Below are 22,471 nucleotides of genomic sequence, written 5' to 3' on the forward strand. Positions count from 1 at the left end.
TGGACACAGCCGGGTCTTTGATGCTGGGAGAGCATGGTGTGTTGTTGTTTGGCATAGCAAGCAGGGTAGCCCGCTCTATGAATTATCAAGGCGTCACAAATAGGCTTCTACCTGGCTATACACGTTGTGCCTCATGACGTACACACTATCCCTCCATGTTTCACTCACTTGCACCCCATTATCCATTTATTTCTATTGAGGCACTTCATTTATTACTGCCCCCTATATTTCACTTATAGTATTACACTTGCACACACACTATTCATTTATTATTTCTTACTACACATCCCATGCACCACACACCACTCCCCTCAAGACCAGTGGGAGTGGCTATTATTATTTAAAGCACCTGCTCGCCCTTTCATCAGCATTTCTGGCCTGGCTGTGTCCATTTGTAAGTATGGCCTTTTTCGGTGTTTTTGTATATGTCCCTGTGTTTTTATCGGTTCTGTTCCAGATCTACAGCACGTTGGTTGCAGTGTGAAAATAATAAGTATATGCAACAGGAATTCCTGACACGACTGAGGCAGGGGCCACAAAGCCCCTCATTATGCCTCAGTGGTGTTAATAGTCCCTTCTATGATAGATAGGCTGATATATCACAATAACTATTTGTTCAGCCCACAACATGGCGGCTTTATTAGAAGTTAGCTGAAGAGGTGATGGTTAATATTACGTGACGTTTCTGCCAAGATAAGGAAAGACTCTGGCAGAGAGACCAAACTTCCCAAATGCCCAATTATCTGCCCAAATAATGAATAATCGACATGTCCCTTTAATTGCTTCAGCTCTGGGTACTGGTGGTCATGTCCCCAGGAGAAGCCCAGGGTATTAAGCGCTGGTGACGTCATCTCTACTCATCACCCACATTAGTGTTATCTGTAGTGATGATGATGGGGCACAGGAATAAGGAGATCTATCATTACAATAAAGATGCTTTTCTCTATAAATGATAACTTGGTGACTTGGAAAGGATACTGCTCATGAAGGCCAGAAACATCAGTATGGACAGGGCAGCTTTCGTACAGCGTACACAGCGGACGTTCCTGGATGCTGAGTACAGAGGTCCTGCCACGCAGATACTGTAGAGTCCGGTACAGATCAATGCCGCCAAGCCAATATAATCCCGCACGCAGGATTTCTAGAATGAAACACCCAGAGAATATATTACACATCATACATGTCCTATCATGGTATACATGTCATCATACAGCGCACATGTCCCCCATATTATTATATTATCCTGGACACCTTCCATTGTCAGGTTATACACAGTCCCTGCAGTGCTCCTTGGTCAGGGGTCATAGATGAGCAGCTGAGGGCCCGGCACCCTGGGGGGCCCTTACTCCACAGTATAGGATCCTGGTTAACACTATCAACACCAACCTGTAAATATATGGCTACCAAGTTCCCCACACAGGCCGCCCATCCGAGCGCCAGCAGTAGTTTCCGGAAGATGACGCCACAGATTTGTCTCTCAGCCGCTCTGATCTCTATTAGTCTGTACATTACGTACATGATGGCGACTTCTGAAATACAGAACAAGACATCAGCCCATAGATGTTACATGTACTACACACAATAATGATATGTTATATAAATGTGAAGATAATAACATGTGCAGGGGACGTATCACCCAATAACTAGGCAGATTAGCCATTCAGGGGTCTGGGAAAGACAGGTAACAACCTCTGCTGGAGCTGTCATAGCGGCCATGTTGGTTGTTACTCATCTTTCCCAGAGACAGATATAAGTAATGGTTGGATAGAATTACTAATAATTTGTCAGTAGAGGACGACTCAAGGTCTTATATTGAGCTCTATCCCAGATATAAATATAAGGCACTTACTTAGTAGGTTAGAGATGGTGTTCACTATCGTCAGCACTATGGACTCTGGGATCTTCGCTCCAGTGTCGCTGGGAAGAGATAAAATCCATATGTAACATTAGTAGAGCTCCGTGCAGGTGACTAGAGCTCTCAGTAACACAAGAGAAATCACTGCCGGAGTTATAGGAATTCCTGGATAAATGATAGATAACTCTGTTTATTCCATCATGAACAATTCCCTAATATCATGTTAATATCAGAATTGCCATTTATGAGCAGGAATGATTCTGATAATAAGGGATGTGCAGGAATCACATTGTACATCACTGTCCCCAGGCCACGGCAGTAGGATATAGGTGATGATTATGCCACACATTATGCCCGCTGTGTCAGGTGTGATAAGATGCCGCTTCTCTGCATGTTTTGTTTGTCTGCTAATTTCCTCCTTAGAAGGCAATGAAATCTGGACTTGTTGAGTGGCGGCAGCAGCAATTTCTATTGACTTCTATGAGAGGAACATTGTCAGCAGCAGTGGTTACATAGCGAGGTCGCACTTTACCTCCCATATAACACTGCTCTCTCTTATCTGGCTGCCAACCAACTCTATAAACTGGATAGACATCACCCACTATTATTCTGCTATAAAGACATCATTGGGATACACTTTTTTGACTAACCATGCCGGTCATCCCCGCAGAACAACGCACCCCCTTACATACACATATCGCCCTCCTTGTTTATATACACACATACAGTACACAATATATACCCCCTTCACCAGGACTGGGACTAGGAGTACAAGTTGGGCAGCAATGACCATCTTGGAATGAGCGCTTTTATCAGTCTGAGGCCTCATGCACACGACCATAAGTGTTTTTACTGTCTGCAGATATGGATACACACCTGTAGACGTTTGCAGTTGCGGAAGTGCCCATAGACTTCTGTGGGCGAGTCCGTGCCGAAATTGCGGACAAGAATAGGACATGTTCTATATCTTTTGCGGATAATTCCTACGGCACGGACACATATCTGTAAATATACGGAAGGATGTCCGTGGCTGATAGAAATGAAGACGTCCGCAATTTCATTGGTAATAACGGATCCATAATTTACCCGATGAAAACTACGGTTGTGTGCATGGGGCCTGAGTGAAGAGAGAAGCTCTCATTGGTGTACAGGAGGCCTGGGATCAGTGAGCATGGCGGGCATCATCACTTATTGCTCCTCGCTCCAGTGTCCCGGCATTGCCGTACTGGGTCTTGATGACATCCAGCACCAGAACACAGTGTGTGTCATGTACCAGTGCGGCGGTGGCACCCAGAGCTAAAGAGGACCGGGCAGCGAGGAGCAGTAAGTAAATGGAGGAAGGGTCTGGTGTGGGGTGTGAATATTTTTTTTTGCTCAATCCTTGGATTTTCTGGTGTTTAAAATATTAAAGGAACAAACAAATTAATGACCCTTGGCAGCTGGCGGGCACAATACACATGAACACGGAAAAAGGCCGCCCGCAACAGCCAAACCCAATTTCCCAGCCACCACTAATATATGAAATGAATCGTACTTTATTAGCTACGTATAGCTGGACAGACCACACTTAGAAATTAAAATTATCACCAGCCGAGATCGGACGCACAAATGTATTACCTGATTGATCAGGCATATGTTGTGTATAACGTAGGAATGAATCTTCCCTATCCAGTTAAATTGTTAAACAACTAGTGGGCAACAATAGGTCCGGTCTTCGGCAGTGTCTAAAATATTAACAGCCCCCCCGACATGTTTCGCTACTAAGTAGCGTCCTCAGGGGTACACGGGGCTAATGGCGGCGCGAAATAAAAATGATCCTAATATAGACACGTAAGATGACGCGTCCGAAGGTGTGTCCGGCCAGATGGCCTATGGCGATGGAGGAGACACAGAGGCCTCTCAGCTGTATTTGGCTGACGAATGAACAACAAGATAAGATAGCTCAATCAGAGACTAGAGATGACGCATGCGCATGGGGGTGAAAAAAGGACTTAGTACACTCAAACCAACTCAAATTGCGACTCACCGAGTGGGTCACTAGCGCCTGCGCAGATGCATGAAACAATGACTTGGTGCCAGAGAGGCTCACTATGCCTATCGGTGTTTAACACTATGTATAGTGGTACCCCTAAACGATATTCAACGAGCATATATCCACCAGTCAGACCGGTGTAAGGGTAACTGAATAGAGAGGAGCCCATAGTCTATTAAGACAGATATAAAGTGATTGAGTAAATAGCCCAAAGTGTATATTTGACACTCGGTTGCTATATTACAATTTAGGTCAGGACTAGGTTCATAAGTCCAAGTCAATGTATCCGATTAATATCAGAAATTAGGGCACATGTGTACCAATATAAGTCAGATTCAAGGAGTAACATCCCCATGCGTCAACACACATCAGATAGTGTGGTAATACCCCACAACTAAGGGGGGGGGGGGGAGGAAATGTCATTCACGACCAAAAAAGTACCTCAGAAATCTCCAATTAGAGATATGCCATACCTCTGAGGGTCGACACAGGATCAATAATTATGTATATGATATGTCAGTGACAAAAAGCCGCCTCCATCATGTGATCACAGCTATAATGAATGTAAATACGTTGATTAATCCAACCATTTGATTAGAAATAATTCACATATTATTTTGTTATTCTGTTATTTATATGATTTAGGAAGAGTTCTCCACATCTATGTAGAGAACGCAATGGCAAATGAGTAATGTTCAATTTATAAGTAGTTTTTATATGTACATATGTGATTCTACAGAGGTCCAATAATATGGACAAAAACTACAACGAGAAAAATTCTCGATGTCTGACTGTAGAACTAGAGAAACGCACTAAAGGTGAAACCCTCATTCAGACCTAAGGGAGACATGGTATTAAGTCGGTGGATCCACCTCGCTTCCTCCTGCAGGAGTTTACGGTCCAGATTACCCGCTCTAGGTCCCATTTTGATTTGGGCTATAGCCCAAAATTTAAGCAACTTGGGGTTACCTCCATGAAACTTTACAATGTGTCTGGAGAGAGAGGTATCCTCATTACAGGTCACCGCACTTATATGTCTAGACACACGTCTTCTCAATTCCTGAATGGTTTTACTCACATACAACTTGGGGCAGGGACACTTTGCAATATAGACCACCCCACTGCTCTGGCAGTTCAAAAATTGTTCGATTCGATATAACTTGCCGTCGACAGGATTAGAAAAGTTTTTAACTGTCGGCATTAGGGGGCAGAAAGAACATCTGCCGCATGGATGGAAACCCTTCAGGGGTGATCTAAGCCATGTCGAAGTAGTGTGGGATTGTTTGGAATAATGGCTATGTACCAAGAATTCCCGTAAATTCCTGCCCCTACGGTAGGAAACGCTCGGATTAGCCATCACTGCATCCCTGAGATCAGGGTCAGCCGTCAGGATAGCCCAGTGTCTTTTTAGAATCTGGACAACCTGAGGAGAATAGGCGTCAAAGGTGCCAATACACCGAATGATTCCAGATGACTTTGCTTTAGTGATTTTGCTTTCTCCACTCGACAGTAGTTCCCAACTCTCAGAGGCTCTTGCTCTAGCATATGCCCTGTGTAGCCACTTTTTAGGGTAGCCACGCGCTGTAAACTTTTTAAACAGACCGTCACATTCATTTTGAAAGGCTAACTCGCTCGAGCAATTACGTCTGGCCCTTAAATATTGGCCAATGGGTATACCCTTCTTGAGGGCAGAGGGGTGATGGCTCTGCCAATGCAGGAGGCTATTGGTCGCAGTAGCCTTACGGAAGACATCTGTTTGGACACCGCCATCAGGATCCAAAGATATCTTAAGATCAAGAAAATTTATGGTATGATCATGAATTTCATACGTGAATTTCATGCCAATATTGTTGGCGTTGAGCATAGACATGAAGTCACAAAAAGTGTTGACATCCCCATCCCAGAGGATGAGAATGTCATCAATATATCTCCCCCAAAAAGAAATGTGTGAAGTGAAGGAGGAGAAATTATCAGAAAAAACAATGGTGTCTTCCCACCACCCTAGAAAAAGGTTCGCATAAGTGGGTGCACAGACGGTGCCCATAGCCGTACCTTTTATTTGGTGATAATATTTATGATCAAAAATAAAATAATTGTGCGTAAGTAGGAAACGTAAAAGTGACAGAACAAAATCATTGTGACGTTGGAATTGAATGCCTTTAGTATTCAGAAAGTGTTTAATTGCAGTGAGTCCTAATTCGTGCCGAATATTGGTGTAAAGTGACTCCACGTCTATGCTCGCTATCATTGTGGTAGGAGTTACATTGATCTCATGGATCCTGGTGACGGTGTCCTTGGTGTCCTTAAGATAAGAGGACAAAGAGGACACAAACGGTATTAACATTTCATTGACATAGAGGCTGATGCCCTGTGTCAGGCTGTCATTACCCGACACAATGGGTCTACCAGGGAGAGGAGAGGTCGCCTTATGCACCTTTGGCAACGCATAAAAGGTCGCCAAAGTGGGGGTGGAGTTATAAAGGCACTTAAATTCATCACTAGTGATGAGATTCTCATCTCTAGCACCATTGAGGAGGGAATATAATTCGGCAAGATAGTTAGCCGTAGGATTCACATCCAGAGTGACATAGGTAGTATTATCATCAAGTAACCTATGAACCATGCGGACATAGTCAACATGGCTCATGATCACAATATTGCCCCCCTTGTCAGAGGGTTTGAAGACTAAATTGTCATCTCTGCATAGAGTGTCCAAAGCCTGTCTCTCGTCATCATTGAGGTTACCAAAGGTAGTAGAATTCTTGGTTTTAAGTTTTTTAAGGTCGTTGCACACGATCCTGACAAAGGTGTCGATATGACTATATTGTGAGAATGGGGGTGTGAGTTTGGGTGTGAGTATAGCCCAAATCAAAATGGGACCTAGAGCGGGTAATCTGGACCGTAAACTCCTGCAGGAGGAAGCGAGGTGGATCCACCGACTTAATACCATGTCTCCCTTAGGTCTGAATGAGGGTTTCACCTTTAGTGCGTTTCTCTAGTTCTACAGTCAGACATCGAGAATTTTTCTCGTTGTAGTTTTTGTCCATATTATTGGACCTCTGTAGAATCACATATGTACATATAAAAACTACTTATAAATTGAACATTACTCATTTGCCATTGCGTTCTCTACATAGATGTGGAGAACTCTTCCTAAATCATATAAATAACAGAATAACAAAATAATATGAGAATTATTTCTAATCAAATGGTTGGATTAATCAACGTATTTACATTCATTATAGCTGTGATCACATGATGGAGGCGGCTTTTTGTCACTGACATATCATATACATAATTATTGATCCTGTGTCGACCCTCAGAGGTATGGCATATCTCTAATTGGAGATTTCTGAGGTACTTTTTTGGTCGTGAATGACATTTCCTCCTCCCCCCCCCCCCTTAGCTGTGGGGTATTACCACACTATCTGATGTGTGTTGACGCATGGGGATGTTACTCCTTGAATCTGACTTATATTGGTACACATGTGCCCTAATTTCTGATATTAATCGGATACATTGACTTGGACTTATGAACCTAGTCCTGACCTAAATTGTAATATAGCAACCGAGTGTCAAATATACACTTTGGGCTATTTACTCAATCACTTTATATCTGTCTTAATAGACTATGGGCTCCTCTCTATTCAGTTACCCTTACACCGGTCTGACTGGTGGATATATGCTCGTTGAATATCGTTTAGGGGTACCACTATACATAGTGTTAAACACCGATAGGCATAGTGAGCCTCTCTGGCACCAAGTCATTGTTTCATGCATCTGCGCAGGCGCTAGTGACCCACTCGGTGAGTCGCAATTTGAGTTGGTTTGAGTGTACTAAGTCCTTTTTTCACCCCCATGCGCATGCGTCATCTCTAGTCTCTGATTGAGCTATCTTATCTTGTTGTTCATTCGTCAGCCAAATACAGCTGAGAGGCCTCTGTGTCTCCTCCATCGCCATAGGCCATCTGGCCCGACACACCTTCGGACGCGTCATCTTACGTGTCTATATTAGGATCATTTTTTTTTCGCGCCGCCATTAGCCCCGTGTACCCCTGAGGACGCTACTTAGTAGCGAAACATGTCGGGGGGGCTGTTAATATTTTAGACACTGCCGAAGACCGGACCTATTGTTGCCCACTAGTTGTTTAACAATTTAACTGGATAGGGAAGATTCATTCCTACGTTATACACAACATATGCCTGATCAATCAGGTAATACATTTGTGCGTCCGATCTCGGCTGGTGATAATTTTAATTTCTAAGTGTGGTCTGTCCAGCTATACGTAGCTAATAAAGTACGATTCATTTCATATATTAGTGGTGGCTGGGAAATTGGGTTTGGCTGTTGCGGGCGGCCTTTTTCCGTGTTCATTTAAAATATTAAAGGGGTACAATGTCTGAATTAATTGAGGGGACTGAATTTTGAGGTCTGGTCTGAGGCCTGTTTTCTTTTTTTTGGGTCTGAATCAATTGTGGCGTCTGGACTGGGGTTTGAATTACATCTGCGTTTTAATTTTAAATGCTTTTCCTGCCCCCATCCTGCATTTTCTTTTTATTATTAGAGTGTGTGTTATCATTGTTTGTGGAACTGCAACTCCCAGCCTGTTCTGATAGATCACTGTTCTGTGAAATGACAATTCCCATGGTAGACTGATGATGATGTATTGTCAGGTCATGCTGGGAGTCATATCTTTAAAGAAATTGGGCCTCATTTATCAATACTGTATAACAGCAAAATTACCCTTGTTGCCCATAGCAACCAATCAGTGCTCAGCTTTCATTTATCCACAGCAATTTAAGAAATGAAAGCTGAACTCTGATTGGTTGCTATGGGCAACAAGGACAGTTTTAGTATTGGACAGTTTTGATATTGGTATTAGACAGTTTTTTTTTTACCATGACTCGGCCACTGAGTTCCCCTTACACTGACGTTCATGTGGGACTTGTAATAGCTGTGGGAGGCAGATGGGTTTCATTTATGTTTACTATGGAGCCAGACATTTTCTAGTCATGTCCCTGCTTTCAGCTGTTTTTGCGTCTTCCGTCAATATAAATTTGCCAGTATAATATTTGGGGCACTTGTGCAGCACCGTATGTACAGTAATGGGGTCACATGGGGCAGCAGCAGGTCCAGTATAGGTGGCAGCAGCAGGATGGCAGTGTTAAAGGGGACAGCAGTATGGGGGGTTTGTGTTGCTATAGATGGTGGGGATGGCTGTAGAAGTGAGGGGCAAAACATGTCTGGTCAGCAAACTCTGCAGTCATTAGGAGAAGTCGTCATGGTGGTCTGGGCCGCATGGAGAAGAAAATGAAAGAGAACGACTCCAATCAGGAAGACGTCATAATAGTTGTATGATCTGCCTGTGTCTGATCAGTGCTGTATACTGTATACTCCTGTATTTTGCAGTGTGGTAATACTCTGCAGCTGCCTGTGTAGAACTGGCATCTGAACACTATATGTACGGCGGTATTATTAGTTATATTACCCTTTGTATACTGGTAGCATACACTTGTCCTGGAGTAAAAGAGTAAGTAAATGCCTGTATCTACCACATCAACTTGCGAATAACTAACAGGTTTTTTTAAATTAAACAATAAAATTGTTAAATAAATATATAATTATTATTAATAATAATGAAATAATTTTAACAATAATAATAATAAGAATAAAAATTTTTAGACTTAACTTGTTGTTTTTTTTAAAATCTTCTTTATTAGCAAGTTAGGGAGCTCTGAATTTATTCTACATGGCGGGGGTGAAACTTTCCTAATCTATCTAGGGCACCAAAATATCTTGTCCCGGCCCCGCTATTCCCACGTATTCCCAGTTATTATTTAACATACAATAAATTGTAATAAATAAAGCTTTATCTCCTGTTTTCTCTAATTTAAACCCATTTCCATCAATTCCTTACAGTAATACACAAGAAGAATACGTTTTCTAATCTAGAACCTGATGGCCCAGAATTCTTGTTTCTATTAACATTTCTTGTTTAGGCCTTAAGTGTCTTTACATTGTCTCTAAAGAGTCTCTTACCTGATGCTCATCAATGGTGTCTTATAATGACCTTCAAACATAGTTATGGTGTAACTGGTAATAATACCGATGAAGGTCCATGCTGCCCAGAGACATGGCAGAACAGCCAGCCCTGGGTTCTTCATATTGGTGGTATATATGTCGTTCAGTTAAGCAGTATATAAGTTGCTTAGAAAAGCAGTATATAAGTTGCTCAGAAAAGCAGTAGCCTTCTCCTTCTATCAAAAGTCAGAGAAAGTGATGTTTGCCCCCTACCTGCCTTTTTATAGGCTGATGATGTCACAATAACACAACCCAGCTGATGATGTCACAATAAGATAACCCAGTTTATGATGTCACAATAACATAACCCAGCTGATGATGTCACAATGACACAAATGAGGTCACAATGACACAACCCAGCTGATGATGTCACAATGAGCCTTGACCAGAGCTGAAAAAGTGTTTGATCCAAAATACACTTGTCATGTAGAAGCCATTTATGAAAATCATGTAAACTGTTATTGATGCATATTGACCAACCATGTTTTCCCCCATTTACCTATTCCAGACACCCCTGTGGATTACAGTTACAGATCATAATCATAGTATATTATAAAATAATGTATTCACTTTTACTGCTTATTATTATCATCGTTGGGCTGGATTCACACGAACGTGGCGTTTTTGCGCGCGTGAAAAACGCACCGTTTCGGTTGCGTTTGGCATCCGTTTGGGCAGCGTGATAGCGTATTTAACGCGCGTATGGCATGCGTTTTTTACGCGCGTCAAAACAACGGAGGGTGGAGTAATAGAGAGGACAGCCTACAAAAAGACACCTTCTCCAACACCTGCTTGCTGTGAGCACATGTTCGCATCCAGATTTCACGTTCCCTCACACTTTGGTCCGTGTTTGTTGTATTTGGGTGGTTTTACAGGTAAAAAAACGTCAATATGCCCTTGACTACGCTGGGCCGTGTGCTGCTCGCATGGATGGTTTCTAGGAGATTTGGTGAACGCCGACCCATGCTTGAGGAGGGAACCCGTAGAAGAGGGAGGATTTGGGTTCATCCACTTGTGGCCCAGCGCAGCTCCAAAGGCCATTTTCATACTCTATGAGGACCTTCGCAGCCACCCTGAGAAATTTTGTTCGTTTTGCCGCATGTCTGTGTTGACTTTTGCTCTTCTACTGGAGCAGATTCGCGCAGGCATAACCTACACGGACACCAATATGCGGCGCTGCATTTCCCCCGAGGAGCGACTCCTAGTGACGTTAAGGTATGTGTGTTTAAAACTCTTGCTGCTTACAGGCTGGTGTGTGGTTCTCATGTCCTCAAGCACGCTTATTTGTGTTGTGTGTTTTTGCATCTCGCCCATGTAGATTTCTAGCTACCGGAAACAGCTATCATTCGTTATATTTCGAATTCCTTCTTGGAGTGAGCACAATTTCGGCCATTGTCACAGGCACCTGTGTTGTGTTGTGGCTGCGATTGAAGGCCACAGTGATGCCGCAGCCGACGACAGACCACTGGCTTTCCATTGCATCAGACTTTCTCAACACCACCCAATTTCCGAATTGTATTGGTGCCCTAGACGGGAAGCATATTCGGGTCAAGAAGCCCCCCCACTCCGGATCCCGATTCTATAACTACAAACAGTATTTTTCAATCGTCTTGATGGCCCTGTCCGACAGCAATTATTGTTTTACAATTGTACATATAGGGTCCTATGGAAGCTCCGCTGATGCCCGCATCTTTCGTACATCCCGGATGGGCGAGCGTCTGATGTGCAATCTGCTGTCGGTGCCGGTGCCGACCCACCTGCCTGGCTCGCGAGGACCACCAGTCCCTTATGTGATCGTGGCAGATGAGGGTTTCGGACTCACAAGTCAAGTCATGCGCCCATTTGCTCGAAGAGGCTTGGACGACCGCCGGCGCATATTCAATTACCGGCTTAGCAGAGCACGCCGATGTGTGGAATGTGCATTTGGCATAATGTCCTCCAAATGGCGTGTTTTCCTCACCACCATGCAACTGAAGCCGCAAAATGTCACCCGGGTCATACAAGCGTGTGTCGTGCTTCATAATTTTTGTCGCATACATGATGGTGGTTGTGATGCAGAATATATTCAGCAAAATGTTTCGTCAACAACCATTCCACTGCCAATTCCACTTGGAAGGGTGCAAACATCGGGAATACGAGTACGCGACATATTTGCACAATATTTTGACAGCCCGGATGGAGCCATGGCAGGAGGATGTTCTGTGAGGGCTGTCCTAGTTGAGATTAGTGGGCCTCAGTAGCGTTTTTGTGTGACTTTTGTTGTTCTTTGGGGAGGAGATATTTTGATTCTGCACTCGCAAGACATGAGGACCCTTGACGTGGGTTGCGAGCTTACATCTTTGGTGGTTTTCCTTTTTACGTTAAATCTCCTCTAGACGAATTAGCTTGGGAGGCCGCTTGCCTTAGCCATTGGACACTAATTCCATGTCAAAAATCATTTGGTCCCCATTTCTCACACGACTGCAATGCAGGCGAGGGCAATATGCGGAATGGAGGTAAACCACCAAAGACAAACTAATACCTCTATCATGGCATGCTACAAACTTGCTCCACCGTCCTAATGTGGGGACATTACCTAAAATAATGTTTGGGGGAACCTGGGTACCAACACATAAAGGGAGGCAAACACAAATAATGAAACGTCGTCACAACATAACCATTTAATCTGGTATTTCAAACGTAAACACTGAGCAGCATCCAGCTGTCAGAAAAACATACCCAACGCACCAACATGATGCTACAGAACTAAACTGTGACTTCCATGTTGACAGTCCCACATAGAAACACGCGGCATCGGCCTCCACAATTCTATAAGTCCTGATACATGTGTGAGGGAGACTGGTGGCTCTGTATCTCAGCACCACTATACTGTCCCTGGGACTGCTGAGGATGTTCCACACCAGCATAGTGGTGCTGATACTGAGGGTTTAGCCCTGCAGGGGGCCCTTGACAAAGGGAGGCTGGGGTCTGACGTAGGGGGGGAAAGTGCGGTCGCGAGGCACCACATGACCTGGTGACATTACCCTCACCATCGGCCGTTGGTACTGTGGCCTTTGAAAGGTGTGAGCAGGCTGGGAAGGGAGAGGAGCAGAAGAGGTCAGACAATCTTCAGGCAATCCACGCCATTGCTCTACTACCTGGAAGCATTGGTGTGGATTGTTAGGAGGAGTGGCAGAATCAATAATAGCGAGGATGGCCCCTTGGACGCGTGCCATCCGGTAGTCCGTTACTCGCCGAAGTAGTGGCGCTATGGTACGCCCAAAAGCGTCACATCCATCCTCCTCCGAACAGCGCCTAAGGTACTCCAGGACTCTCGCGTCCACGTTGGCACCTGCTGGGGCAACCTGGGTGCGCGGGCGTCTGGCTGGTGGCGCCCGTGGATTGTCCAGGTCCACTGGCAGCTGGGGTTGGCTGCTTAACTGTGTGGCAGCTTGGGTTTGGGTACGGTCGGGGGTCAAGGGCAGCACGGGATCTTGTTTGGTGACCTGGTGCGCCTCCACATGGCCAGCCTCCTCCTCCGTGTTATTCAGATTATCACTGCATCTGCCAGAAACATTTATCGTTACTCATTTTCCCATGGCCACAAGGGCCATACAGATTTTTATACAGGCTATGCAGTGAACACACACATGTCATCAATGTAATGTCAGTACTTACGGTCGCATCTCCATAATGTCCTTGAGAAACATCAGCTGTTTCATATATATATAGGTCCTTTTTTTGGACGCCCCATCCCCACTTCGCCCTTTGTTGCCATATTCCCTCCTAAACTGATCCCGACAGCTCCTCCATCATCAACTGGACAAAGGAACAGGAGACAGACACCAAAATGAGACCATCTGACCGTACAGACAACTTCACTTGTAACAAACGTTGCTATACGTAATACACAACGAAACAATAAACACTGGCCTATACATTATGCAGTGCCACACGCGCGACCAAGCACTGTACAGAACATATGAAACACAAGGCTATACACGATAGCATGGGCGATTGCATCAGCATTCATTTAGATCAGCACTTACCTATGGTTTTGCGGTCTCTTGTGGTACTTTTTTCCCACTCCTGCCAAAATAGGCTATGCGCCACCTCATCCCAGGCTACCTGCTTGCCCGTGCGGTCGTGGTAGGCCTCATCATTCGTGTTCCACAACTGGGGTCTGTCATGACCAAGCAAATAAGTTTCTCCACATCACACGCACGTGGCATTGCTGCAGATGTGTGTTGAAACTGTGCGCATGTGCTCAGAATGTGAAAAGGCACTTCCTGGTGGGTAGTTGTTTTGTCTAGTCTGCTCCACTCATTTACATAGACTTAACAAGTGCTGCGTGAAAAACGCTGTGCGTATGGAGGTGCTTGCGTGTGCCCTGCGTTGTTTTCACGCACCCATTGACTTCAATGGGTACGTGATGCGTTGAAAACGCAGAATCAACGGACATGTCGTGAGTTTTTTGCAACGGAGCAACGCTGCGCAAAAAACGCTTCCATGTCTGCACGGCCCCATTGACTAATATAGCTACGGGCAACGCACGTGAAAATCACGCGCGTTACACGCGCGTATTTTACGTTCGTCTGAATAAGCCCTTGGAGTGATGTGTTTACTCTACATAATAATGCAGATATATATCCCAGGACTATTAACATCTTACACATTTATGGCATATCCACAGAATATGCCATAAGTAACTGATTGGTGGGGGTCCAACCTCTGGGACTCTCACTTTTAGGAGAATAGGGGTTCCCTCACCTCCATTCGCCGATTAACATTGACTGCTTTCCCATTTAAATTTAATTGCCCTCTTTATTGAAAACTATTGGAGTTACGGAAAGAGCTGAGCAGTTCTTGCTGCTTTGGATACCCGTAAGGCCCCCTGCACACCACTGTTCTCGTAATCACGGTCCGTGAATATGGGCACGGCTGGTGGCGGACAGCCACCCGCATTTGCGGGCCGTGCTACCATTCTAAAGTATGAGAGCACAGTCCGTACAATCAAAAAATATGACATGTCCTGTCTTTTGTGGAGGCTTTTTGTTTTAAGGGGATCTGAACCTGTCCTTGGCACAAAATATATGGCTTCCATTCACCGTCTGAAACTGGTCATTCACTTATAAGAATTGCATGCTAAGTGATCTAAGATTGTGATGGTGAATTATGAGAGTTCTGTACCTCGTAGATACCAACTTAACTTAAATGGCCAGCGTTCCAATTGAAATAATGCTCAATTTTACCCAGTATTGATGCTGCTCCCGCATCTTTGGGGAATGGAAAGGCCAACTCAGGAGGCAGACCTGGGAAGGGAGACAGATTTGAAGATGCCAGTTCCATACTTACCAAAATTCCCCATTTTTGCAGGACTGTCCTTCAAACCGTACTACAAGAGGGGAGAGGTTCATGTAAATTTTACAATAATATAGGTGTTTCTGATAGCTTTGGGGGCTTTTCTATGTGAAATAGGGGCAAGGGATTTACAAGCGTCAGATGATTTAGGATTTTTATATTATTAAGTATGTTGTACACAGATCCTGCTCTACTGGTGAGTAATGTGAGGAGAGTCTGTATGAAAATGACACTAGTCCACCTAACACATCATAAAGCAGTAATGGCGGGGGGTGGGAATTATTCACCACCACCAGCCCCCTGCTGTACTAATTTAGCCCATCCTTTCCTAATCATATTTCTGTTTCAATATGTCTTTATTAACCCCTTCCCTCTTTAGCCACTTTTGACCTTCCTGACAGAGCCTCATTTTTCAAATCTGACATGTGTCACTTTATGTGGTAATAACTCCGGAATGCTTTCACCTATCCAAGCGATTCTGAGACTGTTTTCTCATGACACATTGCACTTTAAGTTACTGGCAAAATTTGCTCGATATGTTCAGTATTTAATTGTGAAAAACACCAAAAATTAGCGAAAAATTGCAAAAATTAGCATTTTCCTCAATTTAAATGTATCTGCTTGTAAGACAGGCAGTTATACCACACAAAATTGTTGCTAATTAACATAACCCATATGTCTACTTTAGTTTGGCATCATTTTTTGAACATCCTTTTATTTTTCTATGACCTCACAAGGCTTAGAACTTTAGCAGCAATTTCTCACATTTTCAAGAAAATTTCAAAAGCCTATTTTTACAGGGGCCAGTTCAGTTGTGAAGTGGTTTTGAGGGCCTTATATATTAGAAACCCACAAAAAGTCACCCCATTTTAAAAACTTCACCCCTCAAAGTATTCAAAACAGCATTTAGAAAATGTCTTAACCCTTTACACATTTCACAGGAATTAAAGCAAAGTAGAGGTGAAATTTAAACATTTCATATTTTTTTGCAGAAATAAATTTTTAATACAATTTTTTTTATAACACAGAAGGTTTTACCAGAGAAATGCAACTCAATATTTGTTGCCCAGTTTCTGCAGTTTTAGGAAATATCCCACATGTGGCCGTAGCGTGCTACTGGAATGAAGCACCGGCCTCAGAAGTAAAGGAACACCTAGGGGATTTTGGGGCCTTATTTTTGTTAGAATATATTTTAGGCACCATGTCAGGTTTGAAGGGCTCTTACAGTGCCAAAACAGTAAAAATCCCCCAAAAGTGACCCCATCTGGGAAACTAGACACCTCAAGGAAATTATCTAGGGGTGTAGTGAGCATTTTGACCGCACAGGTTTTTTACAGAAATTATTGGAAGTAGGACGTGAAAATTAAAATCGACATTTCTTCAAAGAAAATGTAGGTTTAGCGATTTTTTTCTCATTTCCACAAGGACTAAATGAGAAAAAGCACTGCAAAATTTGTAAAGCAATTTCTCCCGAGTAAAACAATACACCACGTGTGGTAATAAATGGATATTTGGACACACGGCAGGACTTAGAAGGGAAAGAGCGCCATTTGGCTTTTGGAGCTCAAATTTAGCAGGAATGGTTTGAGAGGCCATGACAAAATAGTGGAAACCCCCCACAAGTGACCCCATTTCGGAAACTACACCCATTGAGGAAATTATCTAGGGGTATAGTGAGCGTTTTGACCCCACAGGTTTTTTGCATAAATTATTGGAAGTAGGCTGTGAAAATGATAATCTAATTTTTTTCAAAGAAAATGTAGGTTTAGCTAATTTTTTCTCATTTCCACAAGGACTGAAGGAGAAAAAGCACCGTAAAATTTGTAAAGCAATTTCTCCAGAGTAAAACAATACCCCACATGTGGTAATAAACGGATGTTTGGACACACGGCAGGGCTTAGAGGGGATGGAGTGCTATTTGGCTTTTGGAGTCCACATTTAGCAGGAATGGTTTGCGGACGCCATGTCACATTTACGAAGCCCCTGAGGGGACAAAACAGTGGAAACCCCCCCACAAGTGACCCCATTTTGGAGACTACACCCATTGAGGAAATTATCTAGGGGTATAGTGAGCGATTTGACCCCACAGTTTTTTTTGCAGAAATTATTGGAAGTAGGCCCTGAAAATAAAAATTTAAATTTTTTTTCAAAGAAAATGTAGGTTTAGCAAATTTTTTCTCATTTCCAGAAGGACTGAAGGAGAAAAAGCACCACAAAATTTGTAAAGCAATTTCTCCCGAGTAAAACAATACCCCACATGTGGTAATAAACGGCTGTTTGGACACACGGCAGGGCTTAGAAGGGAAAGAGCACTATTTGGTTTTTTGAGATCACATTTAGCAGGAATGGTTTGCGGAGGCCAGGTCACATTTGCAAAGCCCCTGAGGGGACAAAACAATGAAAACGCCCAAAAAGGGACTCCATTTAGGAAACTACACCTCTTGAGGAATTCATCTAGGGGTGTAGTAAGCATTTTGACCCCACAGATGTTTCATAGAATTTATTAGAATTAGGCAGTGAAAATAAAAACAGTCCTTTTTCTTCAATAAGACGTAGCTTTAGTGCAAATTTTTTCATTTTCTCAACAAATAAAGGAAAAAAAGAACCCAACATTTGTAAAGCAATTTCTCCCGAGTACGGCAATACCCCATATGTGGTCATAAACTGCTGTTTGGGGAAACAGCAGGGCTCAGAAGGGAAGGACCGACATTTGGAGTGCAGATGTTGCTGGATTGGTTTCTGGGTGCCTGTGGGCCCAAAACAGTGGAAACCCCCCCAGAAGTGACCGAATTTTGGAAACTACACCCCTCAATGCATTTTCCTAGTGGTGTAGTAAGCATTTTAACCCTGCAGGTGTTTTGTAGAAATTAGTGTGAACTCGATGTTGCAGAGTGAAAATGGGATTTTTTTTCCATAGATATGCCAATATGTGGTGCCCAGCTTGTGCCACCATAACAAGACAGCTCTCTAATTATTATGCTGGGTTTCCTGGTTTTAGAAACACCCTACATGGGGCACTAATCTTTTGCCTGGTCATTCGACCAGGCTCAGGAGTGAAAGAGCACCATGTAAAATTGAGGCCTAATTTGGCGATTTACAAAGTATTGGTTCACAACTGCAAAGGCTCAGATGTGAAATAATAAAAAGAAACCCCTGAGAAGCTACACCCCTCAAGGCATTTGTTAAGGGGTGTAGTGAGTATTTCACACCACAGGTCTTTTCCATAAATGAATGCACTGCGGATGGTGCAAATTAAAAATTTATATTTTTCCCTAGATATGCCATTTCAGTGGAAAATATGTCATGCCCAGCTTATGACGCTGAAGACACACATCACAAAAATTGGTAAAAGGGTTCTCCCGGGTATGGCGGTGCCATATATGTGGAAGGAAACTGCTGTTTGGGCACGCTGTAGGGTTCAGATTGGATGGAGCGCCATTTGGCTTTTGGAGGGCGGATTTTGCTTGGTAATAGATTTGTATGAGTATTGCTGGTGTTTCCGTTTATAATGTGGGGGCACATGTAAGCTGGGCAGAGTACCTGAGGGGCATAGTCAGGTGGGATGATAATGGGGTAAAAAAACAATAAAATGATCCATAGATGTGTGTTACGCTGTGAAGCAATCCTTTCTGCACAGGCAGGTGTTGCACTGATAAATGGCGTCCTTTCTTATCCCCCTTTTGGTCCACACTCCGCACCTTTGCAGTTTGGGGAATTTTGCTGGGAAAGTGTTGTCCTGGTATAATACGGGCACCGTCGCTTCCAGCGGATATGTTTGGGCCCTCCCTTTCCTGGTTCCCTAATTTTAGGTCCTTGATAAATCGCCTCTTGAAACAGAAGAAATGTTCCCCTCGGGTAGCACCACTGCATATTTTTTATTTTCTGACTTATTGGAGCCATAACTAGTTTTATTTTTTCATAGACGTAGTGGTATGAGGGCTTTTTTTTGCGGGAGGAGCTGTAGTTATTATTGATACCGTTTTGGGGTGCATGCGACTTTATGATCACCTTTTATCCTATTTTTTGGGAGGCCAGGTAGACAAAAAAACGCAATTCTGGCATAGTTTTATTTAGGTTTTTTTATACAGCGTTCACCACGCGTTATAAATTACATGCTACCTTTATTCTGCGGGTCAGTACGATTCCGGCGATACCTATTTTATAGGACTTTTTTATGTTTTACAACTTTTTGCACAATAAAACTACTTTTGTAAAAATAATGTATTTTTTCTGTTGCCATGTTGTGAGAACCATAACTTTTTCATTTTTTTGTCGACTGAGCTATATGAGGGCTTGTTTTTTGCGAGACAAGCTAGTTTTTATAGGTACCATTTTTGGAATACGTGCGACTTTTTGATCACTTTTTATTCCTATATTCATAGGGCAAAGTGACCAAAAATCAAACTCCGGTATAGTTTTTTACGCTTTTTTTTTACGCTGTTCACCGTGTGCAATAAATAATATAATATTTTGATACCTCAGGTCGTTACGGTCGCGGCGATACCAAATACGTATGGTTTATTATTTTTTTTCAATAATAAAGGACTTGATAAGAGTAAAAGGGGGATTGTGTTTTATTTTATTACTTGAAACTTTTATTGTTTTCAAACTTTTATTGTTTTCACTTTTTTTTACACTTTTTTATACTTTTTTTACACTTTTTCTTGAAGGTCCAGCTGTCAGATTTATTTTTTTCTAATACATTGCACTACCTACGTAGTGCAATGTATTAGATCTGTCAGTTATTCACTGACAGCAAGACGATTAGGCTTCGCCTCCCGGCGGGGGCCTAATCGGCTTCCGTAATGGCAGAGCTGGAGACCATTGTGTCTCATGTTGCCATAGTAGCAGTCGCCAGTCCTGATTGCCTGTCAGGGCTGGCGATCTGCTAGTAACCGCTACGATGCAGCAATCGCTTTCGATTGCTGCATCGAAGGGGTTAATGGCAGGGATCGGAGCTAGCTCCGGTTCCTGCCGTTACAGGTGGATGTCAGCTGTAACATACAGCTGACTTCCACCGCTGATGACGCCAGATCAGCTCCTGACCCGGCACCATCTTGCCGGCAGCTACGGAAGCCGATCAGGCTCCGCCGCCGGGCGGATCTTGACCGGTTTCCGTGCTAGGCAGACCGGGAGGCCAGTATTAGGCCTCCGGTTGCCATTGCAGCCACCGGAACCCCGGCAATTTCATTGCTGGGGTTCCGATGAGCTGCAAACACCTTAAGTGCAGAACTCGCGTTTGAGCGCTGCACTTAAGGGGTTAACGGCGGGGATCGAAGCTAATTTCGGTCCCCGCTGTTACAGTCGGATGTCAGCTGTAAGATACAGCTGAGATCCGACGATGATGGCACCGGCTCAGCTTCTGAACCGGTGCCAAACATTTGGCGTATGGGTACGGCAAAATGCGGGAAGTTATGGCTTTCCATGACGTACCCATACGGCAAATGTCGGGAAGGGGTTAAACAGTTGAGACATCAGAAAATATATGTTCTACTCGCAGGTGGAAGTAAATAGTTAAAGAGGCTCTGTCACCAGATTTTGCAACCCCTATCTGCTATTGCAGCAGATAGGCGCTGCAATGTAGATTACAATAACGTTTTTATTTTTAAAAAACGAGCATTTTTGGCCAAGTTATGACCATTTTCGTATTTATGCAAATGAGGCTTGCAAAAGTACAAGTGGGCGTGTTGAAAAGTAAAAGTACAACTGGGCGTGTATTATGTGCGTACATCGGGGCGTGTTTACTACTTTTACTAGCTGGGCGTTGTGTATAGAAGTATCATCCACTTCTCTTCAGAACGCCCAGCTTCTGGCAGTGCAGACACAGCCGTGTTCTCCAGAGATCACGCTGTGTCGTCACTCACAGGTCCTGCATCGTGTCAGACGAGCGAGGACACCGGCACCAGAGGCTACAGATGATTCTGCAGCAGCATCGACGTTTGCAGGTAAGTCGATGTAGCTACTTACTTGCAAATGCTGATGCTGCTGCAGAATCAACTGTAGCCTCTGGTGCCGATGTGGCCGACACGATGCAGGACCTGTGAGTGACGTCACAGATCTGCACTGCCAGAAGCTGGGCGTTGTGAAGAGAAGTGGATGATACTTCTCATCAGAAAGCCCAGCTAGTAAAAGTAGTAAACACGCCCCGATGTACGCACATAATACACGCCCAGTTGTACTTTTACTTTTCAACACACCCAGTTGTACTTTTGCAAGCCTCATTTGCATAAATACGAAAATGGTCATAACTTGGCCAAAAATGCTCGTTTTTTAAAAATAAAAACGCTACTGTAATCTACATTGCAGCGCCGATCTGCTGCAATAGCAGATAGGGGTTGCAAAATCTGTTGACAGAGCCTCTTTAAAGTCTCAAATGATAATTAAATAGTTAATTCCTATGAGTTTTAACATTTTGAGAAAATGGGATTCAAAATAATATGGATAATAAAAGAAAGATAAATGCAATAAATGTTATGAAGAACATATAAAGGTCATCATGAAGAAAAAAAAATTGTATACAACAGACAACATATGAGCTCCCACTAGAAAGGGAGTGGTACGGCATATACAGAGTTATTCCAGCACCTCCATAACTTGACCAGTGGATGGGATAACTTGCTCCTTTATTAATAACCTTAAAGAAACACTCCGAGACATATGTTGGATAAACTTTGGCCAAGGCGATTTATTAAATACAACCTTTCTCTGTACATCCGTACAGATGCCCTCAAAAACGTTAGCCAGCCATATCCCATAACTGTTATCCAAATCAATCAAAATTGAACATAAATTAACATAAAATTAACATTTCACCAGAAAGGGGATGGTCTTCATACCCCACCTAGTTTACAACTGAGTGAGCATGCGCTGAGACTCCCCTTTTTTCAGCCTACCACACCCCCCATGCTGACTAACCGCCGCCTTGACAAAAAAAAACACATACCCCACAATCCGCACACCATGTACCCATCACAAAGCAATATCACCATCCAGGCAAAAAAAGAACAACATTTTTTTTATTTTTTATTTTATTTGTCGTCAACCCTTATACACCACGTTCCAAATTATTATGCAAATGTTATTTTTCGCTGATTTTCCTAAATAGTCAATGTAAATGACAGTCAGTATAATCTTTCGGTATGTACACACGATAGCAGGCATT

The 22,471-nt window shown here is 43.4% G+C and overlaps 1 protein-coding gene across 1 annotated transcript; it reads right to left on the minus strand.

Annotated features, from left to right (window-relative positions):
* Positions 1-943: 943 nt before the first annotated feature.
* On the minus strand, positions 944-10,126 carry LOC142741900 (DNA damage-regulated autophagy modulator protein 1-like). Its single transcript, XM_075851220.1, has 4 exons — positions 9,928-10,126; positions 1,850-1,917; positions 1,387-1,529; positions 944-1,141 (listed from the first exon to the last, which is right to left on the minus strand). The coding sequence occupies exons 1-4, from the start codon at positions 10,050-10,052 to the stop codon at positions 944-946; spliced, it is 534 nt and encodes a 177-aa protein (XP_075707335.1). The 5' UTR covers positions 10,053-10,126.
* Positions 10,127-22,471: the final 12,345 nt, after the last annotated feature.

The sequence above is a fragment of the Rhinoderma darwinii genome, chromosome 2 (assembly GCF_050947455.1).
Source record: "Rhinoderma darwinii isolate aRhiDar2 chromosome 2, aRhiDar2.hap1, whole genome shotgun sequence".
Classification (NCBI taxonomy): domain Eukaryota; kingdom Metazoa; phylum Chordata; class Amphibia; order Anura; family Rhinodermatidae; genus Rhinoderma; species Rhinoderma darwinii.